Source organism: Gopherus flavomarginatus, chromosome 2 (assembly GCF_025201925.1).
Source record: "Gopherus flavomarginatus isolate rGopFla2 chromosome 2, rGopFla2.mat.asm, whole genome shotgun sequence".
In the NCBI taxonomy this organism is placed as follows: Eukaryota; Metazoa; Chordata; order Testudines; family Testudinidae; genus Gopherus; species Gopherus flavomarginatus.
This window is the reverse complement of record NC_066618.1, coordinates 2,956,580-2,984,157: the sequence shown is the minus strand read 5'-3', so window position 1 is coordinate 2,984,157 and position 27,578 is coordinate 2,956,580. Positions and strand designations below refer to the sequence as shown.

At 50.2% G+C, this 27,578-nt stretch overlaps 2 protein-coding genes across 5 annotated transcripts in view; one reads left to right on the top strand and one right to left on the bottom strand.

Moving 5' to 3' along the window:
- LOC127045845 (zinc finger protein OZF-like) overlaps nucleotides 1–27,578 on the top strand; it is a 265,245-nt gene that overhangs the window by 190,323 nt on the left and 47,344 nt on the right. The window lies entirely within an intron of this gene.
- Nucleotides 9,939–23,372, bottom strand: LOC127045866 (gastrula zinc finger protein XlCGF57.1-like). Of its 2 annotated transcripts, XM_050942626.1 has the most exons (4): nucleotides 23,265–23,372; nucleotides 21,037–21,144; nucleotides 20,403–20,529; nucleotides 9,939–15,693 (listed from the first exon to the last, which is right to left on the bottom strand). In XM_050942626.1, the coding sequence occupies exons 2-4, from the start codon at nucleotides 21,067–21,069 to the stop codon at nucleotides 14,240–14,242; spliced, it is 1,614 nt and encodes a 537-aa protein (XP_050798583.1). In that variant the 5' UTR covers nucleotides 21,070–21,144; nucleotides 23,265–23,372; the 3' UTR covers nucleotides 9,939–14,239. The 2 variants fall into 2 exon arrangements, with proteins under 2 accessions (XP_050798583.1, XP_050798584.1); XM_050942627.1 differs by lacking the exon at nucleotides 21,037–21,144.

Genomic DNA, 27,578 nt, shown 5'->3' with positions numbered 1-27,578 from the left:
ACCCCTAATCCTAGTCTTCCTGCAGGGGCACCACTTTGGGGGAGCTCCTCCCCCCCAGGTTTTGAACCAGAGGTCTGCTCACAGCACATGCCCCAGCCCCCAGAGAGAGCTTGAGTGTGGACTTTGATTTGTTCTCTGCTGCTAACAACTTCTGCCCTTGGGGCAGGGAGTTTGTTTATAAGCAGAGGCAGGGTGATTGAGATAACAAAAGGCTTCTCATTACAGTAAATTAAAGATCCTTAGATGATCCTGAAAGCATTGTCAGGCGCTCCAGTTAAAAGATAGAAAGCAAAAGGTAGGAATAAATGGTCAGTATTTCATAGCCGATTGAGGTAAATGGTGTCCCCCCAGGGTCTGTATTGGGCCCAGGGCTGTTCACAACTGAGCTGGAAAAAGGGGATAACAGTGAGGTGGCAAAATTTGCAGATGATACAAAATTATTCAAGATAGTTAAGTCCAAAGCTGACTGAGAAGAGTTACAAGGGACCTCTCAAAACTGGGTGACTGGGCAACAAAATGGCAGATGAAATTCAGTGTTGATAAATGCAAAGTAATGCACATTGGAAAATATAATCCCAACTATACATACAAGATGATGGGGGGCTAGATTAGCTGTTACCTTTCAAGAAATTGCTCTTGGAGTCATTGTGGCTAGTCCTCCGAGAACATGGACTCAATGTGCAGTGCAGTCAAAAAAACGAACAGAATGTTAGGGATCATTAGGAAAGGGATAATAAGGGATAGATAATAAGACAGAAAATATCATGTTGCTCTATATAAATCCACGGTACGCCCACATCATAAATACTGTGTGCAGATGTGATCACCACATCTCAAAAGAGATACAGACACTCCTCGGGTTACGCAAACCCGATTTACAGAAATCTGGATTTACAGAAAAAGTTCTGTACGCTTTTTTTTTTGTAATTGTCGGAGATACGTTCCCTACTTACGTAAAATGTAAGTCAGAGAGCTTCTGTATATTGGATTTGGAAAAGGTTCAGAAAAGAGAAACAAAAATAATTAGGGATATGGAACAAGTGCTATATGAGGAGAGATTAATAAGACTGGGACTTTTCTGCTTGGAAAAGAGGTGAGTAAAGGAGGATATGACTGAATCTATAGAATCATGGCTGATGTGGAGAAGGTAAATAAGGAAGTGTTATTTACTCCTCCTCATAACACAAGAACTAGGGGTCACCAAATGAAATTAATAGGCAGCAGATTTAAAACAAACAAAAGAAAATATATCTTCACAGTCCAATCCATAGAACTCTTTGTCAGAGGATGTTGTGAAGGCCAAAACTATAACAGGATTCAAAAAAGAACTAGACAAGTTCATAGAGGACAAGTCCATCAATGGCTATTAGCCAGAATGGGCAGGGGTGGTGTCCCTAGCCTCTGTTTGCCAGAAGCTGGGACTGGACAACGGGATGGATCACTAGATGATTCCCTGTTCTGTTCATTCCCTCTGGGGCACCAGGCACTGGCCACTGTCAGAAGACAGGATACTGGGCTAGATGGACCACTGGTCTTACCCAGTATGGCCATTCTGTTGTTCTTATATAGAACCCAGATGTACCTGCCCCTACTGTAACCCACTACACCCCACTCCCATCCCAGAGCTGGGCTAGAACCCAGGAGTCCTGACGGGGTCTCTCTCTCTCTGCAGAGTTAGTAACAAAGTAAGAATAGACATTACAATTTTAAACCTAATCGGTGTCCCTTCAGTGACTGCCACAAGATGTCAGAACATGTTATATTCAAGTTGCGTGGGGCTAATGGTTATTTAAATGTTCTTTCTTTTATATAGGAATTAGATACAGGGCTCCTGTCAGTTAATTGTTACGTTATCTGCTAGAAAACTAGAGTTTTCAGGCTCCTACAGACCACATACAAAGTAGAGTTTTCAGGTGCCTACTGCTACATAGCCCCTGGAAACACAGTTAAAGTTGCCCCCCCTCTCACCGAAATCTGAAATAGAGCCCCTGATTTTCCTCCTCCTCTCCCCTGAATTCACCAGAGGAAGCTTGGATTTCCCAACCAGGAGGTGGCAAAGCAGCCGGCGTAATGGACACGCCGGGCTGAGCCAGGTCCTTCTCTCTCCTGGCCTAAGGGTCATGGCAGAGGTGGTGCCAGGATCTTGGGTGAGTGGAGAAGAGGAACAGCGGGGCAGGAGGGATCTGGGACTGGAGGCAGCGGGTTGTCTCTACGGGGGAGCAATGGGCAGAGGAGACCCTGCAGCTCTGCCCTCAGTGCACAAAGCCCCATCAGTAAGAGGATGCCAGCCTCCTTCATCAGCCCAGCCCCATTAACTGTCACCTGCCTGCCTGTTGGTTGCTGGTTCTCCCTCTCCTCCGCTGGCTGAAAAGAAGAGGCACAAATAAAAGACACCTGCAGCACTTCAGCCTGAGATGGGCCTTGGCTGCCAGCAGCACCTCCGGCTGGGATCGTGGGGCGAGCTGGCCCTGCTGGGGATGGGCCTCTGAGCGCTCGACTGTACAGTCAGAGGAGACGGAGGGGATGGAATAGCCTGCGCCAGGCGCAGGACAGGGGACCAAGGGGTGCTCTGATCCACTCCCCAGTCCCTCGGTGCATTGCCAGTGCAGCCGAGCACCGCTGCCACCCGTGTTCCCCACTCCTTGGCCCGTGGGACCAGGGGTGCATTGCAGGGGCCTCACTCCGGGAAGGGGCCATGGCGGCAATAGTGCCTGGCTCTGCAGGACCAAGTGCAGGAAAGGCTGGCAGAGGGGCTCTCCCAGACGCACCAGCCCTTGAGGAAGCTGCTGGCATGCAGGCTTTTCTGGGAGCTGAGATTCCTCCGCCTGCTGTTTCACTGGACTGTATGCAAAGGGAGAGGCCTGGCTGGCCACAGGCTGGCTGGCCCTTTAGGGAGAGTCGGGTCCAGGCCCACCTGTGACAGATCACCTCCCCCAGCTGATCCCGATTGGCTAATGTAGCGGGGGGGGTCACCCCATCCTGCCCTGAAGGGGTGAAAACAGCCCTCGGAGAGGGCTGGAGCAGGGGAAAAGCTGGGCTGGTGGGGAAGCAGCCACAGCTGTAGCCAGTGCAGTCAGGGCCCAGCTGGCCCGTATAAGAAGTCGGTGGGCCAGAAGGACACACTCTCTCTCTAGCTGCATGAGAGAGAAGGGCCTGGCTGCCTGGGAAGCTGAGGCAGGTACCTAGGGTGGAGCAGTGCTGGGGAAGGGCAGAGGGAGCTGGGGAGCTCCAGTCTAGCTAAGCCCCAGGCTGCAGGCCGAGTTAAGGGCCCACAAGAAGTACTGGGGTTGCAGAGGGGCAGCCCAGATATAGGCAGAGGCAGCTGGTCCAACCCCCCTTGCCAATGATGAGTGGTTTACAAACTGCAGTCTGCCCCAGGAAGTGGGGGCTAGACGATAATGGGCAGTAGCCACTGAGGCAAGGTGAAGATAGAGGGTTGGGGGTTCCCCTGCATGGGGACACCCAGATTGGGGTTATTGTGGGGGCAGAATCCTGACATAGAAGGGCACCAGGGTCCAGGAGGGTCATGGGGGCCAGTGGCAGGTGAGACACCGGCCTGCAGAGGGCGCTCTGGGCTGGAAGAGCTAATTCCCTGGATGACCAGCAGGAGGCGCCGTGTTGGTGAGTCGTCACCCCGCCACAGTTAGGGAGCAGGCAGCCCTAGTCAGTTACTAAGCCCAGCTGGGAAGGGGTCCTGCAATGCCAACAAAGGGCGAGATTGCTCAGTTAGTGCAAGGAGCTGTGGAAAGCTCTGGGGACTGGCCCTGGAAGAGGGGAGGCTCCTGGAGGAAGGGCCAAGAGAGGAGCAGGAAGAACTGGGTGCTGAGCCCATGAGGGGCCAAGGCCCTTCTCTTCATGCTGCCCTCGGGACTGTTGTCTAAGTGTGTGTCCGGGGCAGAGAGAGACCAGTGCCTGGGAGTGTCTCCTCGGAGGAAAGGCAGGCCTGAGGCAGGGACTGCTGGTGGGGGTAACTAGCTAAACCCAAGTAGAAGGATGGGGCCCAGCCCAAGACTGAGACTGAGGATCTTCTGCTGTTTTTGTTATATTTGTTTGGGAACGTCGGTTTCCTGGGAGGGGTGGAACTTCGAGTGAGGGGTAATTCAGACCACGTGGGAGGCAGCGGTCAACCAAGAAAGGAGGTAAACTGAGGCAGGGTGAGTAATGTCACAGTGGGCAACCAGGGGGCACTGCAGAGGCTGACTCTGCCACATCTGGCCTGTGCATGTGTCTGGTTCCTCAGATTTTTGCAGGGCATTTTAATGAGACACTTAAACTCTCATTCATGCAGTGTGGGAACACGCGGTTTAATAGCCCCAACTGATGTGACCATTCAGACCCTACGATTCATAACAGGGGGGTTGTTACTGTGTGGAGATCATCCACCCAACCACTGAAATGGAGCCACTAGCAAGGCAGTGCAGCGGTTAAGGAAAGGAAGTGAAGAAGGACAGCAGATCCAGTTGTAACCAGGAGGAAAAGGCATGGAGGGAGGTGCAGAGGGTAATTAAACTGGAATTTGGCAAGGACAATCTGACTCTCATAAATAGTGTCATCCAGAGGAGGGGGGTAGATTCACACATGCTGGCTCAGAGAAGGGTAAATTCCATCTTGTTCCACCCTGGAGAAAGCACACCAAAGGAGGATGCCTTCCAAGGCTGGGCTCTGACTCAGGTTTGAGTCCAAGCCCCGCTTCCATCCACACACAAATCAGCAAGTACTCAAGGCCTAGGACCTGGCTAGGAGGGTGGGTCAGAGCCCGAGTCCAAACCCTATCACTTTGCAGTGTGGACACACAGCTCAAGCCACAGACTCGAGTCAGAAGGTCTGTGCAGTGCAGTGTGGATGCCTTCGCATGGCTCTGAGATCTGTGTCCAGCAATTGTAAATCCAGGTCTGCTGTGCAGTGTAGATGCTGCAGTGCAGGCTTGGAGCCAGCAAATCCACAAGAGAAGACCTGTCCTGTAGCACACTATGGACGGCACAGACAGTTCCCCCATGGCGGGGGGCATGAGACATCTGGGTCATTGGTTCATAGAATCAGAGATAACCAGCCCCAGTCCTTGCAGTGGAGACTGCAGCTTAGGGCCGTCTTGTGGGCACTGCCTGTATCCAACAGGAGGTGCGGAGGCGAGAGGACACAGGCTAGGGTGACACAAGGAGACGCCAGACTCTGAGTGAGCTATTTCATCCACTATGTTCTTGGTGTAATAACTGAATAAAAGCAATTCACTTGGGACTCGCTACTTCCTCATGAGTAGCAGAGGGGCCACCTACATCCTGGATCCTGATGCACCAAAATACTGAACTGAATTCAGGTCCGCCTAGACCAGTGGTTCTCCATCTGGCTGGGCTCAGGACCCATTCGTAACCTTGGCGGCCCGTCGTGACCCAGTAAATAGCTTTAATGCAAAAACATCTGGTTTACTACATATTTCGTATCCACAATATATAATACACACATTAATGTAATAAGTACTAACTAGGCACGCTGTGCATACCATCACTGTGGGGGTGTCTCCTGCCATTCCTGTCCCATGGGGTTGGCTGGACTCGGTCGGGTCCCATCTCCCAGTGTTGTGACCTTCAGGATTGCAGTGCTGCTCAGGTTTGGCCCTTGCTGAGGGGTGGCCAGCCAGGCCAAATTTGCATGACTGGTGTTGTGACCTGGTGCATGGGTTGCATGGCCACACACTCAAATTTGGCCTGGCTGCACCCCTGTTATCGTAAGATTGGCCATACTGGATTAAACCAATGGTCCATCTAGCCCAATATCCTGTCTGCTGACAGTGGCCAATGCCAGGTGCCCCAGAGGGAATGAACAGAACAGGGACTCATCAAGTGATCCATCCCCTGTTGCCCATTCCCAGTTTCTGGCAAACAGAGGCTAGGGACACCATCCCTGCCCGGCCTGGCTAATAGCCATTGATGGACCTGTCCTCCATTTGATTTGGATTCACGGAGGCAGCTGTGTAGAAATAACAATACAGTGTGTCACTATGATCCCTCCCCTCTAGGATGTCAATAAACACAGCGGGGATCTTGACACCACATCTGAGCCAGCACATCTCACGGGTTTTAATAAAAAACCCTAATTAGGAAAATGAAGAGTTCAGCTCTATGATGATGTGGGGCCAAATTTTCAGCGGTGTAAAGTCAGTAGAGCTAGAGGATTTACACCAGCTGAGGATCTGGCCCTTGATAGCTCAAGAGGCAGCCATGTTATTCTGTGAGCCCTAGGTACATGAAACACCTCCCATTGACTAAATAATGGGCTGGCAAGATTGAGCTTTTAGTTAATAAAGCCGCTTGTGCAATGAATACAACCCCCCATTTACACTTGAGGAAACTGTGGCACAGAGAGGTGAAGCACCTTTCTCAAGGGCAGAGAAAGGACCGAAAAGCGGGTGAGTGTCAGTTCGTAACCACTAGACTTTATGCCCTGCTGGGTGGCTAATGTGACACGTGGAGCTGCCGCTCCTCAGTTTAAAGCTCCCAGGAGTGAGTTAGGGCAGGTCTACACTACAAAGTTACGTCGGCGCAGCTCCACCGCGGTTGCACACCTGGTGAAGATGCTCTAAGCCAACGGGAGAGGAGGTAGCTATGCGGCCGGAGAAGCTCTCCCACCAAGACAACACTGTCTACATGGGTGGGTGAAGGTTGGCATAGATACATCGCTCTGGGGTGTGGATTTTTCATGCCTCTGAGCGACATAGTTAGACTGAAGTAAGTATGTCGTGTAGACCAAGCCGCAGTCAATCACAAAAGGGGAGACCAAATTACCATATCTGCATGTTGCCCTTTAAACGTAACAAGTTAACCCTTTTCTAACCGAGTGGAGATGTAATAAACCCTGCCTCATAGGTCTTCAGCAGGGTTTCAGTCCCAAATCTTCAGCTCTACCTAATGAACCTCAACCACCTGAGTTAAAGGAGTAACTTAACAGCAATAGCAGTAGTAGGCCATTATCCTTATAGGGGCCAGCCAGTTGAGGGGGACATGACACGCGCTTTGCCAGTGGATTGCACAGGCATCTCTACAGGGCTGAAATGTTTATTTTCCAGCTTGGATCTATTGATGTGGGAAACATTTTGGATTTTTTTCCCTTTACAGCCGTGGTTCAAGGATGAGCTAATCTAGAAGCACAGTGACGGCGCAGTCTGCCTACACATTTAATAAAAGTATAACCCCAGTAAGAGTTGGCAGTTCAAACCAGAGACGTTACCCATTAGGCTACCTAGTCCTTTGGTACAACGGACCCATATTTACAGGCCTGAAAACCACTAAAGGGAAGGTGCCATAGAGAGACAATACCACATTAAAAAATCCAAAGCAAAGAGCAGGGCTACAAAGTCATTTCCCTGGGCCACGCCGAGACCTATGTCCCTGCACAAGCACCTGCAAAGGAGCCAGCACTCACTTTGCTTCAGCTACACAAAGAGCTTCTTGAAACATCTGCAACAATAAAAAGGAAGGGCCAGGTCTTAGCGCAGCAGCTCTGAGCCAGGGGAGACCTAGGAATTTTCCACATGCTGCTCAAGCCCCAGGGGGTGGATTTCACCCAGCACAAGTAATGCAGCAGGGTACTGAGGGATGCAAGAGTCCAAAGGGAAAAAATGTTCCTCTCAGGGCCTTCCTTCCCCCAGGCTATGTCCCCTTGGCTAGTGTGTCTGTAACTCTGAGGTATTAGGCTGCAATACAAACACAGGGCCTGTGCCTGCAACCCAGCCTCATGGGAGCACTCCCTGCTCAAGATAGTTGTAAGCAGTGGTCTACCCTGACCCTTCAGAGACCTGGGTTCTAGTCCCACCTCTGCCATTGATCTGCTGTGTGATCTCAGCCAAATCACTGCACCACTTTGTAACTGTGTCACCTGGCAGTCCTTCAGCTGCAAGGGGCTGGATTCTGATCTGGCTCATGCAAGTGTCAGTCAGCAGGAGTATTTCCACCAGGATCAGGAGGGGCATTGGTTTCAGTGGGACAGCTGGATTGGGTTGTTTATTTTAAAACTTAAACTTAAAAAAATAATGCTTGATTCTTACAATGATCACCAGTGATCCTAGGAATCCACTTGCTGTGGAAAAACGTGGGATTTGCGTTGTTACAGAGAATCTTGTTTTTTACATTTTGTGAAAAAATAGAAACATACATTAACTATTAACTAGATTTTACTGAAAGTACCAGTGTCATGTATTCAGTGCATGCAGCCTCCCTCCTTGTGGTTGATTTTTGAATGTGCTTTAAATGTACCTAGCTAAACACACTCCAATAAACTGCTTCTGGCGTACAGAGCTTCGTGTTTTAATGCATCTCAAATTTCACTTCAGCCTCCAGCCATGAGTAATTAAAGTTATGAAATGATGCCACAAACCTGAAAATCACCCCTAAAGACCGTGTCACTGAGTTTGGCGAGGACAAATTTTCCACTGATGGTAATGTGCTATGTACGTTCGAAGGCAGACAGCTGTAGAACACATGAAAAGCACTAAACATATCCTGAATTTTAATCGTGGGAAAACATGCATTTTTTTTTAATCGGAGAATTTTGGGGCTTTTTTATCACTGAAAACTAGGATCCCTGATGATCACCAATGAAAGGCAAGCCTCTGCCAACTTTGGGTTATCAGAGACATACTGAGCTTAGGCAGTGGCGTAGCCAGGTTCTCAGAGCAGGGGGAGCAAACATTAAAAAGGCGCCCCCCTTGGCTCCTCCTCTGGCCACGCCCCCTTGGCTCCCCCTCCGGCCTCTCTGCGCCCCACCGCCTTGGCTGGCTCCTCTGGCCATGCCGTGCCCCCCCCCATTGCTCCTCTGGCCATGCCGTGCCGCCCCCGAGCTCCCCCCAATGGCTCCTCCGGCCGTGCCACCACTCCTTGCTTGCAGGAGCCCAGCGCTGGCCTGGCAGGCCAACCTTCAGAGCGGAGTGTGAGCCCCGCCCACTGGCGCCATGGTAACCCCTAACTAAGGCACCACTTTTGGAAAATGTGCTGAGGGGAAGCAGCTGCTCCCCTGCACCCTCCCTAGCTATGCTACTGAGCATAGGAAATAACTGTGACATCGTCACTAGGGCGATGACACATGTTGGCTGCATAATGGTGTAGTGGGGTGGTCACCCTGCTCCGGTTTGGAAGGGGTTAAAAACAGCCCTGAGAGAGGGCTGCCCTAGGGAGCCAATCACGAGCGGGCTGGAGGCAGCCAATCAGGGCCCAACTAGGCCAGTATAAGAAGGGCTGGGGGTGGAGAGGGGAAGGAGGTGAGTCTTGCTTCAGCAGTGGAACAAGAAGGACCTAGCTGCCTGGTAGAGACCGCAGTACCTTGGACAGAGCAGTGCTGGGAAAGGGCAGGCTGACCTGGGGAGCTCTGGCCTGGCGACCCCCCAGGCTGTGGCCTTGCAGCAAAGGCCTGAGGAGGTACTAGCTGCAGAGAGGCAGTCAGGGCAAGTAATGAGTGGCCATTTCAGACTTCATTTTGCCCTTTGAGAGAAGGGGCTAGATGATGATTGGAAGTGGGTCACTGAGGCAAGGTGGGCTCAGGGGAGTGGGATTCCCTGGATGAGGGGCAGCACCCCAAGGGAAGTGGCATCATGGTCCAGGAGGGATGTGGGGCCTACACATGGTAGAGATAAAGGGACTGCAGAGAGGCAGGTAAGGGCAGGGAAACTGGCCAGAGGAGGGCACTCCTGAGCTGGATGAGCTAATTCCCAGGCGGACCAGCAGGAGGCACTGTGCCGGTGAGTGCCCTGACCTGTTACAAATGGCAACCACTGTATGGAATACAGCACCTGCCAGTTTCAAAGTGTTTTATGGCCAATAACTGAACAACGCATAGGAATAGATTTGCAAAGTCCTCTCTCCGTCAGTCAGATCCTCAGCTGTTGAAGCCAGTGGAGCTAATCTGATCGACACCAGCAAGGATCTTCAACCATGACCTGCATGCACGTCACATTTAATGTACAGTGTTGGTACTACATAAATAATACAATCAAATAACAATAGTGAATAATCAAGCAAGCTATCTATGATGTACTGTATGATTTGTTACTTCACTGAGGAAAAAACACTATTTAAATACTTTCATCGAACACAAAGCAAGACTCGGATCCTGTAAATATTCAAGATCAGCAGCAGAACTGCCTACATGATAGAAAGCACCACTCCAGATACTAAGTGTTTGAAGGATAAAGTCGCATTTTTGGTGGTTGATGATAATTAAGTAGTGAAAATATAACAGTTGATTTGATGCCAAGAGAACAAAGTATCCTCATGTAACAGGATTTGAATTCACACCTTTGAAAGCCCCAAGGTCCAATCCCACTCTAGTATGAGTGGTTGCAACTCCCAGCAATTTCAATGGGAGTTTTGTCTGCTTATGTCCAGGAAGAATTTGATCCAGAGACCTTATCCACTCAGCTATACGATCTGTTCTTGTCCTGTATCTGAAGTTAATGACAAGGAGGATTTGGCCTTCTTCCCTGAATGCACTGTTTGATTTGATTTATCCATAAGTATTGCTGTCTCGCTCATCACCAGTGGCTGAGTGACTCAGGGTATTGATCCTTCATTCTGCATGTAGGAGGTAAAACTCTGAACCTTTCTCCCTTTAATCTGTCTTCTTACATTGGTATCTGATGATGTGTGGGAATGGTGTTGTTACAACCTGGTTGCATGGTTTAAGTGCTACTTTAAGCGGGTGTCTTCTTGCAGCACCCTTTTGAGGTAGTGAGATGTGCGTATCAAGCTGATATGCTGGGGAAGTTGTTGTCACAAGCGTGGGCTTTTCACCAAGAACCTTGTTCCGCTGTCACAAGATGAAATCTGGGCTCTGTCACCCTCAGTGTCCCAGCTGAGTGTAGGAAGGATAGCAGGGAATGGAGAAGACAGGTGGCCCCAGAGGTCTCTGGACTCTAGCCCATTCAGGGCAAGCACCTAGAAATGGACCCAGCATTTGACTGATGCCAGACAGTTTTGCTTAGAAGGCGCAGCTCCTTGGTAAGCCCAGCTAGAAAAGGTTGCAATACATTCATGGGTCTCTGTGGCTGGGTCCACATCAGAAAGGAACGAACATAATTGTTTGGCCAATGGGAAGTAGCAGCAGGCTTTTCTGATCACGGCAGCTAGCTGAAACTCAAGAGCAATGAGTAACCAAGCAGGATTCTGCTTTGAGTAGCAGGGTAAATATACTCTGTCAGTGAAGGGCAAGGTCACCTTTGCAAACAGTTCCTCAAAACACTTCCCCTGTCCACTTGCATCACCTCTGTGCCTTGTCTGGATTGAGGTTTAGCCGGCTGCTCCTTGCCCAGCTCTCCATTCTGGCGTAACGGAAATCAGAGCATTCACGTCAGATGAGAAGGCAACGTAGAGGTGGGAGCCATCCATGGCTAAGATGAATTGAAACACCAGGCCCCATTCCCATGAGCATTCCAGTCATAGAACTGTCTTCGGAGTTAACCAGACTCCCGTGCATGGAGCACTTACAGAATCATACCCAAATTATAACCCAAACCCCTGGACAATAAGGAGTGCGGAGCTCAAACCAAGCCAGCTCCCCGCTCCACATCCAGGCCTCCGTGCATGCAGCAAGACATGGAAGTTACAGTACAGGAAGCAAAACATAAGGCAGACCAATAAAAGCCAATGAGTCAAAGAGCATGAAGAATTCTCCTGCCTTTGAACTACACGTTGTGCTTTAAAAAGGCACCTATTAAAATGGGGGAGGCTTTTTTATATGGTACATAATGGAAACAATGAGATCAGGGCATAAACAAAAAGCAAACGGCATTCATTAAAGAGATGCGTCGGATCATGTGTGAGGAGCGCAGAGAGGAATACCACCCTGAGAGGCAGTTTTACAAGCTTGAGGCCACTGTGTTATATTTTCTTCTGATCTGTCTGGATAAACGTAACTTCCTCCTTGGGCTAAAGAAGACACCAGTTTAAATCTGGTTGATACCGTTCATTTAAAACAGGGGTCGGCAACCTTTCAGCAGTGGTGTGCCGAGTCTTCATTTATTCACTCTAATTTAAAGTTTCACATGCCAGTAATACATTTTAACGTTTTTAGGGCTCTTCCTATAGGTCTGTAATATATAGCTAAACTATTGTTGTATGTAAAGTAAATAAGGTTTTTAAAATGTTTAAGAAGCTTCATTTAAAATTAAATTAAAACGTAGAGCCCCCCGGACCGGTGGCCAGGACCCGGGCAGTGTGAGTGCCACTGAAAATCAGCTTGCCTGCTGCCTTCAGCACACGTGCCATAGGTTGCCTACCCCTGATTTAAAAGAATGGTTCTGAAAAGAGTCTCTCAGTTAATGGGTGATGTATGGGGACCACACTGGAGAGGAAGCTATCAGAACACACAGTTTCATGATCTTAGCCATGTCATAGCATATATATTTCCACATAATCAGGGCAGTGTCCTTCTTTAATGATGTTTTTGAAAGAACGGGTTCATATATATGAAGTAGTTGGGATAAATGTAACCAATTCAGCCTCCAGGAAATAACTATTATCGGGATAGTTTTGAGTAATGTATCTTAGCCCTGATCTGGAGAAACACTGATTAGAAATGGAAGATCTGTTCAGTCGCCCAATCCAAAGGGGAACCATGCAGGATCGTTCCCTACTCTGGATTATTATATTCACCGTTGCTTTGCTCTTTCCAAAGGAGCAAGGGAGAAATCCTGGCCCCACTGAAATCAATGGAAAAACTCCCATTGGCTTCAAAGGGGCCACGATTTCACCCCACATGTAGCAGTCCAATAGTAGTGCAGTCTTCATGCTGATTTCGCTCTTGATCTCTCTGCTTCACCTGCTAATGGAGGTGCCAATGATGCCATTGGCTTATTGATATATGGGCTCCCATCCAGTAGGAAACAGACTAAAATCATCAGCTTATTGAACAGAATCTAGAGACGGCATAGGCCTGTTCGCTCAAGAAGCCCCCCTCACTGTTGGTGCATGACATTATTTCATACTCACCACAGAAAAAGCGTCAGAAATAATGGTTTTTGATCGTCCATGCACCAGGATGCGTTTAAACCTGCCACATAGAAATAGAACTGTGTCTGGGAGAAGAACAGAAAAATGGATTCAGCATTACTCACTGGCCTTTACATTATTGGTTAACAGCCAGATTTACAAAACTATTTTGGTGTCTAGAGATGCAGCTAAGCACCTATGAGACTTTTCAAAACCTCCTAAGCAGATTCGGCACCTCCAGCCAGATCTTCCAAGTATAACTCCGCCTGGGAGTTAGGTGCGTAACTACTTTTGAGGACCTGGGCCAGAGATACCACTGAGAGTCAAGGGGAGTGGGGTGCCTGACTCACTTAGGTGCTAATGAGATTGACAACAGCACCTATCGGCACCTTTACGCACCTAAACACCTTTGTGAACCTCTCCCCAAATAATTTATTTGGGGAACAGTTTTCAACAGCTGAACGAACACTTCAAAAAGTTATTTCTTTGATTCATTGTTCAGCAAGAACCAAATCATATATTTGCTGAATATTATTTGACCAGCTGTTCTTCATACCCCATTAATCATTCTCCACCCCTTCCAGCCCTCCATGTTCCCATTAGTTGAGGGTACAGTTGAGGGGGCTACCACACCATACCCCCATCCTACAGTCTTCCTGAGGATCAGTCAAGCTCAGAAGGTTCATCACAGGTTAGGTTAGATAAATGTCTATCAGGGATGGTCTAGACAGTATTTGGTCCTGCCATGAGGGCAGGGGACTGGACTCGATGACCTCTCGAGGTCCCTTCCAGCCCTAGAGTCTATGAATCTATGAATCATCAGCCATTTGGAAAACACAAGGTTTGAATCAGCCCTGTGTCTTCTGAACCTGCCCCCTCTTCTCCTGAGGGAACACTCTGCTGTTCAACATGGTTCCTGCTTTGCCAGACCTTTTCTGGACTTCTCGACAATTACATGGTGTTTCCCGATCTGCCGAGCATTAGTGAGTCTGACACGGTCTCTGTGTTAACCGGAAGGTTTGAAATATCCCCCCTCTCCTGACAAGGGCAATGCAAGGAGCCGTTTAACTCTTTCTGGGACATGTTTGGAAATCTCAAGCTGTCCCAACTTGAGAGCCCCAATTTCTCCCTTGTTTGCTCCCTGGTAGGCGAGAAGATATTTACTAATGGATCCATACCCAGAGCCATGCACCCCCCTCGACCTGCAGGTCAGCCCCCCATTGGCATCATCTGGGGTGCCAGACATTGCTGGATGGGACGGCATTGCCCTAGGCACATTCACTCAGTCGCTGATCCACGTGGCTCCTCTGATGAGTGATCAGACTCGTCTTCTGGCTGAAGCTCTTCCCGCAGTGGGCGCACTGGAACGGCCGCTCCCCAGTGTGGATCCGCTCGTGCGACACGAGCTCGCACTTCTGGCTGAAGCTCTTCCCACAGTGGGCGCACTGGAACGGCCGCTCCCCCGTGTGGATCCGCTGGTGTTTGACCAGATTGGCGCGTTGGCTGAAGCTCTTCCCACACTGGGTGCAGGGGAAGGGACTCTCGCCAGTGTGGATGCGCTCGTGCTTCACGAGGTTCGACTTCTGGCTGAAGATCTTCCCACATTGGGCACAGGTATAGGGGCTCTCCCCAGTGTGCGTGATCTGGTGAGCCACCAGCTCGTACCTCTGGGAGAAGCTCCTCTCGCACTGGTCACACTGGTAGGGCCGCTCCCCTGTGTGCACGCGCTGGTGCTTCACCAGGTTGGATTTGCGCACGAAGCTCTTGTCACAGTCAGCGCATGGGTAGGGCCGCTCCCCTGTGTGCAGACGCTGGTGGGAGATGAGCTCATAGGTGCGGGAGAACCGCTTCCCGCACTGAGGGCACTGGTGAGGCCGCTCGCCCGTGTGGGTGCTCTGGTGTGAGGCCACGCCTGACTTATGCCGGAACCTCTTCCCGCACTGGGCGCACTGGTGAGGCCGCTCGCCCGTGTGGGTCTTCCGGTGTGACAGCAGGCCCGACTTGTGGCCGAAGCGCTTCCCACACGCCTCACACTGGTGTGGCCGCTCCCCCGTGTGGCTCCTGTGGTGCGACACCAGACCGGACTTGTGCACGAAGCTCTTCCCACACTGTGCACACTGGAAGGGCTTCTCGCCCGTGTGGATCTTCTGGTGCTTGGCCAGGTTGGATTTGCGGATGAAGTTTTTTCCGCACTCACTGCACTGGTACGGGCGCTCCCCAGTGTGGATTCTCTGGTGGAGGGTCAGGTTGATATGCTGGGTGAAGCCCCTCCCACACTCGCCGCATCGGTAGGGCCGCTCGCCGGTGTGGATACGCTGGTGGATGGTCAGGTTGACGTGTTGGCTGAAGCCCTTCCCGCACTCAGCGCACTTATACGGCCGCTCCCCAGTGTGGGTCCTGCGGTGCTGAACCAGCTCTGATCTCCAGGTGAAGCTTTTCCAGCACTCGTCGCACTTGTGTGGCTTTGCCCTTTTCTTGGGTGCCTGGTGCCCACTGGGCCGCATGCACTGGCTGTTCTCTCTTCCATCTTCAACCGGCTGCCCCAGCCAGCTGCCTTTCTTGCTGCTTGGCTCTGGGACACAGATGCTCTGAGTGCTGCAGTTCTTTGCCTTCTCTGAGCCGTTGGCCAAGCCGTTTCCAGTCGGCAGCTCTGGGGCTTCCAACTTTTCAACACATTCCTCCTCATTTTTCTTCTCACTTCTCTTCCTGGGCCAGTCCCCTGCTGGATAGAGAAAAGAGTCCAGGCATTACTTATGGATGGGATGGTGGTAACGAGTCATAGATTTTAAGGCCAGAAGGGACCACTCTGATCTTCCAGTCTGACCTCCTACAGAACACAAGCCAGAAAATTTCACCTAGTGATTTCTACATCCAGACCAAAACTTCTGGGCTAGCTAATGCATGTTTTTTAGCGTGACATCATCTTGATTTAAAGCCTTCACGCAGGGCGGCTCTAACATTTTTGCAGCCCCAAGCAAAAACAAAGAGCACTGCCCCGCCCCCCGAGCGTCGCATCGCTCTGCCCTCCGAGCATTGCGTCGCCTCAGTCCCCACCCCCCTGAGTACCATGCCGCTGAAGCCCCCGCCGAGTGCCGCCCCGCCCAAGTCCCCGCCCCCCCAGCATGGCGCCGCGTCGCCCAAGTCCCCGCCTCCCCACAACGCCGCCTGGCCGAACCAAAAAAAACCAAAACCAAGCCCCCAATGCCGCCCCGTCCCCAGATCCACCCCCCAAGCACGTGCTTGGTAGGCTGGTGTCTGGGGCCGGCCCTGCCTTCACGTGATGGTGAAACGATCACGTCCCTAGGTCAGTTATTCCAACAGTTAATTACCCAGCCTGTTACAAAATGTCTGACTTATTTACAACATGAACTTCTCTTGCCTCACCTACCATTTGGCCTTTGTTTGCAAGGTTAAAGAGGCATCTACTATCAAAAATCTCTTCTCTATGTAGGTACTCAGAGATTGTGATCTAGGCATTTCTTAACCATCTCTCGGATAAACTGAAGGAAAACCCTAGACTTGCATGTATCCTTGGAGTAGCTCCACTGGCTTCCCTGACATCGGGAATGAGTCTGGCCCCAACGTTTGGAGAGTTATAAGAACATAAGAACAGCTATATTGGGTCAGACCAAAAGTTCATCTAGCCCAGTATCCTGTCTTCCGACAGTGGCCAATTCCAGGTGCCCCAGAGGGAATGAACAGAACAGGGAATCATCAAGTGATCCATCCTCTGTCGCCCTTTCCCAGCTTCTGGCAAATGGAGTCTAGGGACACCATCCCTGCCCATCCTGGCTAATAGCCATTGATGGACCAATCCTCCATCAACTTATCTAGTTATTTTTTGAATCCTGTTGCAGTCTTGGCCTTCACAACATCCTCTAGCAATGAGTTCCACAGACTGACTATGCATTGTGTGAAAAAATGCTTTTGGTTGTTTTAAACCCCTAGTTCTTGTGTTATGAGGAGTAAATAAAACTTCCTTATTTACTTTCTCCATACTAGTCATGATTTTGTAGGCCTCTGTCATATCCCCCCTTAGCTGTCTCTTTTCCAAGCTGAAAAGTCCCAGTCTTTTTAATCTCTCCTCATATGGAAGCTGTTCCATACCCCTAATCATTTTTGTTGCCCTTTTCTGAACCTTTTCCAATTCCAATATATCTTTTTTGAGAGGGGGCAACCACAGCTGCACACAGTATTCATGATGTGGGTGTACCATGGATTTATATAGAGGCAATATGATTTTTTGTCTTATTATCTATCCCTGTCCTAATGATTCCCAACATTCTGTTTGCTTTTTAACAACTTTTTACAGATTTGAAGACTATCAGGTTCCTCCCGCTTCCCCTGCCCCTGTCTTCTCGGGACTAAACATGTCAATTATTTCAACCTTTCCTCGTATGTCAGGTTTTCTAAACTTTTCATCATTTTGTCGCTCTCCTGGACCCACTCTAGTTTTTCCACATCTTTCTTAAATTGTGGTGCCCAAAACTGGACTCAGAACTCCAGCTGGGGCCTCACCAGTGCTGATCAGAGCGGAATGTGTGTAGCTACGTTGGTCCCAGGATATTAGAGAGACAAGGTGGGTGAGGTAATATCTTTTACTGGACCAACTTCTTGTCTCTGTCAGCAACAGAAGTTAGTCCAATAAAAGATACCTACCTCACCCACCTTGTGTCTTTCATATTCAGTTCAGTTTGATCCAGTACAACCTCCAGATCCTTTTCAGCAACGCTACTGCCTAGCCAGTTATTCCCTGTGTTGTAGCTGTGCATTTGATTTTTCCTTCCTAAGTTTAGTACTTGGCACTTCTCTACTGAATTTCGTCTTGTTGATTTCAGCCAGTTTGTCAAGGTTGTTTTGATTTCTAATCCTGACCTCCAAAGTGCCTGCAACCCCTCCCAGCTTGGTGTCATCTGTACATTTCACACTCTACACTCCATTATCCTGTTGACCGCAGGACTAGTACCACATCCAGGACTGACCCCTGCAGGACCCCCCTAGAGACACCCTCCCAGCTTGATAGTGAACCATTGATAGCTAATCTTTGAGAACCGTCTTTCAACCAGTTGTGCACCCGCCTTATAGTCATTTCATCTAGACACATTTCCCTAGTTTGCTAATGAAAATGTCACATGGGATGTCTTAAAAGCCTTTATAAAGTCAAGATATATCACATATACTGCTTCCCCCCGTCCACTAGGCAGATTTCCCTATCGAAGAAGGAAATTAGATTGGTTTGGCATGATATGTTCTTGCCTAATCCATGTTGGCTATTATTTATCACCTTCACATCCTCTAGAGGCTTACAAACTGATTGTTTAATAATTTATTCTGGTATCTTTCCAGGTATCAAAATTAGGCTGACAGGTTTATATCGGCTCTGTTTGCCCTTCTCCCACCCTCTGGAACCCCACCCGTCCTCCAGGAGTTCTCAAAAACAATCACTGGCGGTTCAGAGATTACTTCAGCTAGTTCCTTAAGTACCCTAGTGTGAATTTCATCAAACTCAGCTGACTTGAATACATCTCACTTATCTAAATAGTCTTTAACCTGTTCTTTCCTTCTTCCTGCTTGTGTTCCTGTCCCCTGATGTTAATATTAATTGTGTTCAACATCTGGTCGTTATTAACCTTTTTGGTGAAGACTGATGCAAAACCTTCCCCTTTAAGTAATGGACCTACACTTTCCTTTGTGTTTTCTTACTGCTGATGTATTTACAGAATGTCTTCTTAATGCCGTTAATGTCCCTTGCTGGTTATCACTCATCTTGTTCCTTACTCTTTCTGATTTTGTCCCTACATGCTCGTGCTGCCCTTTTACAGTCATCCTTAGCAATTTGTCCATGTTTCCTCTTTTTGTGCAAGTCCTTTTTGATTTTCAGGTATTAAAGAGGCAGCCATATTGATCTCTAAGCACCGATTTTGGAACTTTGAAACATACCATCCAAGTTATTTATGTGTCAGGATTATTATTGCTTTTCAAAAAACATTTAAGGGAAAAACTGCTCACAGCCCTGAGAGCAAATGGATACCCCAGTGACTTAGTGCGTGTATGTGATATCACCGAACAACACAATCTGGGAGTGGGATTCTTGACCCTGACGGCCACTGGATTCGGAGTGAGGGAGATCACACGGATAGGAAAGAGAAACTCAAACAAAACAATCAGCAATTTCCCAAATCGGCTACTCTTAGTAAACTGACAACAGAGTTTGTGTTTTCCTGCAAACTCTCAAAGTCTGGGGTTTTTTTGCCTACCCACAACAAAGTACATCCCCTACTTCCTTTGTTATGGCAGGGTGTTCTGTGGTAGGCCCGGAATCAGGGGCAGATAACCCAGGCGACAGCCTGGAGTACTAGGCCTGGGGGGCGCCGGGCTCAGGGTGCTGTTTTTATTGTTAGCCACTTATATGACAGGGATAAATCGTGCAAACAAATCGTGCATCAGATCTAAACTGGCAGCCCCCTAGTTACTTCCTCCTCTTTCAGAAACAAAAAGTTGTTCCCAACACATTCCAAGCTGCTTGGAGTGTCTGTGTCCTGCCATACTGCCTTGCCAACAGCCCTCTGGGGAGTTCAATTTCCCCATCACCCCCGGGATTTGTCCTTTGGATGCTTTTGCTATTTCTTCTAAAAACACCTCCTCCTCCTGATTTGCTGCTTTGTAGCAGTCCACTCCCCTACCATGAGCGGGACGTGTCTGGTGCTTCAGCCATGCGCTGGCCCTCTGCCCAGGGGCGAATTTGCCTCCCTTGATTCAGGGAAACTGAGCAATGACCTGCTTGGGACTCATTCCACTGAGAACAGAGCTGCATTGAGGGCCGCTGGGAATGCGCGTGTCTGCTTTCCGTGTCCTCCTTTGCTGCAGAGCGGTTCCAAGAATATTGCTTCCTGTTTTACCAAGTGGAGTTCAGACAGAAAGCCTCTGGGGGGGTTGGGAAGGTGCTGGAAGCCCACATCAGAGACAGCAGCATTAGAAAGGCCTGTGTTTCCCACATGCAAGAGGTTTGAGGGTGAAGGCTGGAGCAGCATGGGGTGCAGTGTCACTCGGGGGTGGTTGTCTGTTACTGTCCCTCTGGAGCACACTGTCTTTCCCCAGCAATGTCACATCAGGGGTCGGATCCATAGCTGGTGTCAATCAGTACAGCTCTATTGACGTCAATGGAACTACGGACATTTGCCTCAGCTGATGATCTGGGCTATTGCACGCTTACCAGGCAAGTCTTATCCTAGGATGGGGAGCTCCGTGGAGCAAGGACTAGCTTTTTAAAGCCAATGTGTACAGCACCTGGCACTGTGGGGCTCTGATCCTGGGCTGGTTGCCCCTAGGGGTTACTGTAAAACAAACAAACAAATAATAATAGACTAAAGACAGCCCAGGGATTGCAATGAACTTGCTGCACCCAGTAAAACAATGAAGGTTGATCCTTACCCAGAGAAATCAGATTTGCATAATTCTCCCTCATCACTTCCTGGTACAGCTCCTTCTGCCAGTCTGCCAGCATCTCCCATTCCTCCCGGGAGAAATAGATGGCGACGTCATCGAATGTCACCGGAACCTGCAATAACAAGGACCATACCCTCAGCACCTGCTGCATCAGTCACCACTTGTCCCTGGCAGTTGTGGTGTTCCAGCCCAGCCTTCCGACCTCTCGAGGCCCCATCATATCCTTCCCTGTCTGCCCTGGCATTGAAAAGGCTTCCCACTGCAGTGCCATTGGTGCATGTAATTCATGGGCCGGGCTCCTCTTTTTCCAGATCATGCAACACACACTAACTAAAACCCAGCTAAAAATCAAGCCTAGCAAAACCCTCCTGGGTATCTCTCTCCAGCTCCACCGGCGTTGTTACTCATTCCCCTTCATTTTCGTTTACAACCCCACCCCACCGCGCCCCCAGGTTCCAAGCCATACCACAGCGGCGGTGTCCAACCAGTGCCAATTAACAGTAAAATTAAGATTTCGTGACGCCCTGCACTTAGGCTCCCTTAGCGTCTAATTCCATTGCTGCTACGGATCTCCTGACAGCCACTACTTTTGTGAGTTCATTAGAATAAAAGCACTAACATTCATCTGGCGTGGTTGGTTCTCGTTGCTCATGGTTCCGCCAGCCTCCAGTTGCTTACAGGGCTTTTAACTCTTAACATTCCTTCCAGTGATGAAAGGTAGGGTAATCTAGTGGGAGAGAACTGGACTGAGACGAAGGAGATTTGGGTTCTATTCCTGGCAGCAGGAGCGTGATCTTGGGCAAAACACCTCCTGTCTGTTTCCCCTCCCACCCACTGTCTACTTAGACTGTAACCTCCGGTGGAGGGGACCATCTCTTGCTACCCGTCTGTACAGCACCTGGCATAATGGGGCCCGGATAGGGTGTCCAGGTGTCCTGATTTTATAGGGACAGTCCCAATTTTGGGGTCTTTTTCTTATATAGGCTCCTATTACCTCCCTGTCGTGTCCTGATTTTTCACATTTGCTGTCTGGTCATCCTAGGTCTGGATCTTGACTGCAGCCTCTAGGCTACCATCGATATCTATCCATATATTGATAGACATTGCTAGAGATTAAAGTGTGACAAACCACACAGCGATTGCTAGGATCTCTCTCATTTTCCACGCGCCACGATCTACCTTCTTCCTGTCTGCTCAGCCTCCAGGGTCATTGGCAAATTCCTTTTAAGCTTTACAATGCCTGTTATCAGGATGAGCTCCTTTGTATATATTCTTGTTCTTTGCACGTATCCCGTCTCCTGCTGTCCATCCACAGCTCCAGGCTACGTGACCACACCTCCTTTTTGGTAATTTTCTTACCGATGGCCAGATTTAAGCAGCATGTTATTAAGCGAGCCATTGTAGAGCTCTCATTGATTTCATCCCCTGCATTCACTCCCAGCCTTATCTTTTCCTACAGCATTTTTTTGTTATCCCAAATCACCACAATTTTCAAAGTCGTCCTTATTCCTCTTAGCTCCTGTGACGGGGTGGCCTACTCAGATGGGTCCAGGCCATTTCGAAGTGCAGGATGGCTTGGAGGTCCCCTCTCCGCTTGGCACAAGACGTGCTGGGACAAAACTAGACCTAGGCAACATATTTTTGGCAAACAGTGAATTTGCTGGTAAAGGCATTTTTCTGGGCACCGAAACGATTTGTGAATGTGGGTCAAAATCAATGAATAGTTTTGGACAAAAAACCAAAATGAACATTTCAGAAATGGTAACACATTTTGAACCATTTGGTGAGTTTGTTCTGAAATGACTTTTTCCAGACCAAATGTTGTTTCCAAATGACATTTGAGATCTTTAGTTTGACCCAGATGAAATTTTGTGTTTGTTCATTCTGCTGAGAACATTTTATTTAAAATTCATTTTTGGTGTGAAGCCAACCAGAGTTTTTTCTGGCTGTTTCGGTTTGGCCCCTGACTCAAACCCAGTTATTAACTCAACTCCAGAGACAACTCCTGGGCAGCTGCCGCAAGGTCGTCCTGACTTTCTCCTGCCCTTATCTTTCGCTTTCACAGACTGATTATTCCTGTTTGGCTGCTTCCCTTTTTCTGTTTCCAGCCGTTTCGGTTCACATGGACCCAGGGAATTATAATTCTCCCAGTTGCATTGACACCTACTCACCACTCTCTCCCCAGTGTCTTGCAGATTCATCTGATATCCTCTCTTGTACTGAGTATGCACCATTCTTCTGCCCCTGTGCATACCCCACGCAAAACTTATACCACGTCCTAATGCAATATGCTTATGAAGTGTGCTGCCTCTCCTACTAGTGGCGGGTTTGCATAGAAGATAATAGCCTGCTACTGCTACCATCTAATAGCGCTGCCCCTTCGGCTCAAGTAGTGGCCTCTCCTATTTTGGTTCTGAAGCACCTAGGTTCAAATTCTGTTGGTAGCCTTAGAACTGTTCCATTATTTGTCCCCTAAGAAGTTTTTCACATCAACAAACATATGCACCAACACACACACACATATACACACACCCCACACACCCCAATTAAATAAACCAAGCTTTCCCTCCCCCCCACCGGCTAGGAAGGAAGGAAGGAATTGTTACTGTCACCTCTTTAGTTAAAAAGCTCGGGCGATGGCTCACACGCTGCGGCCACAGGAGCCAGCCAGCCAGCCAGCCAGCGTGTGCATCAGGGTACCGCGCTGCGGGCTCTCCGGACATGTCTGCGCGCATCCCTGGTGCACCTGGTGCAGAGGGTAACGGCCCCGGCGGGCAGCGAGCGCTGCGCACGGCCCCCATCCCGCTCCATAGCCACACAAGGGAAGTTTATTGTGGAATATCCTACCTGAGCCAAAGCCCCTCCCGGCATTGTCCCGGCGGCTCGGCCGCAGGCGGGGGGGAGGCTGGGCTGGAAGCGGGCCAAGCGGCCAGGGCTCCTCGCGGAGCGCCCCGGCTCCAGCTGGGGGGTTCCCCCGTCCTGCTGCGCTCGCAGCTCTGCTCCCCGGGGCAGCCGCGGCCGGGCTCAGACGCGCTCCGGCTGGAACTGGAGCTGGGGAGGGGCCGGGGGCGGAGGGAGACAAAGGCTGGCGAGCGGGGAGGGGACGGAGCCGCGCGGAACCCGAGATGTCTCCCGATCTGCCCGCACGAGTGTGGACACAAAGCGGCGCGGCTGGGCGCGCTCCGGGCATGCGGCCATGGCACCGAGCCCGGGTCACAGCAGTGCCTCTGGCGCCGGATAATCCGTCCCCAGAGCACCAGGCGGCGCGAGCAGCGCTAACCCGGATCATCAGGCGGCCCAGCCGTGCTAAACCGGATCACCGGGCGAGCCTAGCAGCGCTAACCCGGATCACCAGGCGGCCGGTAGCCGTGCTAAACCGGATCACCAGGCGAGCCTAGCAGCGCTAACCCGGATCACCAGGCGGCCCGTAGCCGTGCTAAACCGGATCACCGGGCGAGCCTAGCAGCGCTAACCCGGATCACCAGGCGGCCCCTAGCCGTGTTAACCCGGATCACCAGGCAGCCTGTAGCCGTGCTAAACCGGATCACTAGGGATCCGGATCTTCCGTGACAAAACCCCCAAAGTCACCCATAAAAATCCGCGTTTTTCCAGGTTTAAAGTGAACTTGAGTTTCCCCAGCCACAAATGTCCAGACACCAGTATCCGTGCTGAACACCTGTCCTGATGTACCGGCAGGGCTGCCCAGAGTGGGGGAGCAAGTGGGACAATTTGCCCCAGGCCCCACAGGGGCCCCATGAGAGTTTTTTGGGGACCCTGGAGCGAGGTCCTTCACTCGCTCTGGGGGTACCGGAAAACTCACAGGGCCTGGGCCCCTGGAGCTTCTTCTGCTCCAGGACCCACTGCCAAAGTGCCCCAAAGACCCACAGCTGGGGGGTCCTTCTGCCCCAGAACCTGCCTGCGAAGACCACAGGCCCCCTGAATCCTCTGGGTGGCCCTGTGTACAGGAGAACCCCACTGATAGGAGTCTCCATTATCCAGCTCCTGTATGACCCGAACCACCAGCCGCCTTGGGCTGACGGTGACTTGGGGGTGGAGCAGTCAGCCCCAACCCCCCATCAAAAAGTAAAGGTTAGAAAGGTCTTTGCCAGTTCTCCTGATTATCCCAAGTTTGGTTTCTCCATCCGGGCCCAGTCCAAGTGGATAAACAGGGATCTGCTGTACATTCAAAGTGCTTTCAAAAATCACCCCCAGAAGGGGGAGGTGCATTCAGTCGGGGACACTGGTGCTGTCAGTAACAAATAGTGACTCGTTAACACCGGCTTTTCTTTTTTTACACAATGTTAAAACTAAAGATTCTCTGTAAAAATGCAAATTCTGCATTTTTTCCCTTGGCAAACAGATTTCCAGGATCCCCAATGATCACTCAGTTTACCCTCTTCTGGAGTAGCCTGGATCTTCGGCCTGCAGCACCAGGACAGCGATGAAGCTGGGCTCCTGCCAACAGGCTTCTGGGTCCCACACTACTGTCAGGTAAACCCTACAGTGTTCCCAGTCCCTGACACCCTTCCATTAAGCCAACCCAGGTCTCTCTGTCCTGGTGGGACCAAGGTCTGGGGCTCTCAAGCGCAGTAGGTGGCATCAGCCCCAAAGCCCTGTATGCACATTATGGGAAGTCACGCCACCCCAGCTGCAGCAGAAGGCAGTCCCTGGGCCCAGAAATGTTGTGTGTGTCAGGACCTGGAGCTCAGTGTCATGTTGTTGGGGACTACATTAGAGAGAGGTGGATCCTGAGCATGGGGCTGGGAGCTAAGCTGACTCCTGATCCTGGCTTTGCAACACAATGCTTTGTGGCCTTGGGCACATCACTTAAGCTCTGTGTGCCTCACTTCCTCCCCCTGAGAAATGGAGCGAATTCCACCTGCCTCTCACCTCAGGGGGATGCCAGAAGGGACTAACTATGGCTTGTGAAGCCCTGTATAAGGGAGGCAGCTTGGGGGGCGAAGAGCCCCCATAATGATTCTTACATGCCCCCATCTTAGCAGAGAACATAGCCAAGAAAACAGGGGGTGGCACAGGCATCCCTGTGTTATGCTGATCCCCGGCTACTGGACTGGCCCCTTGGGGCCATGACTAGCTGAACTAAGACAGCCCCAGGAGCAAGCATCCAAAGCACAGTTCAGGATCTGGGTCATTAATATTTAAGATTTAAAGGGCCAGGGGCTGCGGTAGCGGCAGCTGGGAGCCCCGGGCCCTTTAAATCACTACTGGAGCTACTAGCTGCAGAGGTGGCTGGGCTCAGGGGCCATTTAAAGGGCCTGGGGCTCCAGCCACCACTCCTGCAGCGGATCCCCACACCCTTTAAATTGCCCCTGGAGCCCCGCTGCCGGAGCCCCCGGGGTAGCAGCAGTGGCCCGGTGCTCCCACGGTGATTTAAAGGGCCGGGGCTCCCAGCCGCTGGTACAACAACAGAGCCCCAGGCTCTTTAAATCACCCCCCGAGCCCCGCGGCTTCTGGCCACCTCCACTACCTGAGGGCTCCGGAAGCAGGGCTCTAGTGGCAATTTAAATCGCTGGGAGCCCCAGGCCCTTTAAATCGCCAGCCTGGGGAAGCCAGTCTGGTATGCTGTGCTGGCTTTTGTCGGTATGCTGTACTGGACCAGACCGGCTTCCTTTCAGTTACTGCTCTGGTGTCCCATTGACCAGCTGTCCTGTCCTCCATTTAAAACCGGCATGGGGCCAAACTTTGCCCCTTTGCTCCTGGGTTTGAGTATATCCACCTTGCTGTGATATTACTCTGGAAGCCTCTGCAGCATGCCTTGAGCAGCTGTTTGGAACTGTGCTGAGACCCTGAATCTCATCACATCTGTGGAGAGGCATCGGTACAGGAAGCTCTGGTGGCCAGCCAACCAGAACAGAGATCTTTTTGTGACCATTGCTAAGCAGATGACTGTGAGGGGCCAGAACCAGGACACCAATCAGTGTTGGATGAAGGGCAAACAGCTCAGTCGGACTTACATTAAAACCAGGGATACTGGTAGTAGCAGTGTGACCTGTCAATTTTTTGTGGAGATGGACAAGATTTTTATAGAATCATAGAAATGCTGGGCTGGAAGGCACCTTGAGAAGTCGTCGAGTCCAGCCCCCTGCGCAGAGGCAGGACCGAAATAACTTCTAGACCATCCCTGACAGGTGTTTGTCCAACCTGTTCTTAAAAACCTCCAGTGACAGGGATTCCACAACCTCCTTTAGAAGCCTGTTCCAGAGCTTAACTATCCTTAGAATTAGGTTTTCCTGATGTCTAATCTAAATCTCCCTTGCTGCAGATTAAGCTTCTTGTCCTACCTTCAGTGGACATGGAGAACAATTGAGCTCTGCCCTCTTTACAGCAGCCCTTCCCATGTTTGAAGACACTTATCAAGTCCCTCCTCAGTTTTCTTTTCTCAAGACTAAAGATGCCCCATTTTTCAGCCTTTCCTCATAGATCAAGTTTGCTAAAACTTTTATCATTTTTGTTGCTCTGCTCTAGACTCTCTCCAGTTTGTCCACGTCTTCCCTAAAGTGTGACACCCAGAACTGGACACAATGCTCCAGCTGAGGCCTCACCAGCACCAAGCAGAGTGGGACAATGACCTCCTGTGTGTTGCCTATGACACTCCTGTTAATACACCCCAGAACAATCTTAGCCTATTTGGCAGCTGCATCACATTGTTGACTCATGTTCAGTTTCTGACCCAGTATAATCCCCAAATCCTTCTCAGCAGCACTGCCACCTAGTCAGTTTCCCCCATGTTGTAGCTGTGCATTGGATTTTTCCTTCCTAAGTGAAGTACTTTGCACTTGTCTTTATTAAATTTCATCTTATTGAATTTAGACCAATTCTCCAATTTGTCAAGGTCACTTTGAATTCTAATCCTGTCCTGCAAAGTGCTTGTAACCCCTCCCAGTTTGGTGCCATCTGCAAATTTCATAAGTATCCTCCCCACTCCATTGTCCAAGTCACTAATGAAAATACTGACTAGTACCAGAGCCAGGACAGACCCCTACAGATTCCACTAGATACATCCGCTCAGTTTGACAGTAAACCATTGGTAACAATTCTATGAGTACGGTCTTTCAACCGGTTGTGCACAATTTTGCACAATTGTACTATCACCCAACCCAGGAAGGCTGTGGACCCTGCTTTCTGCTCCTTCCCGGCCCC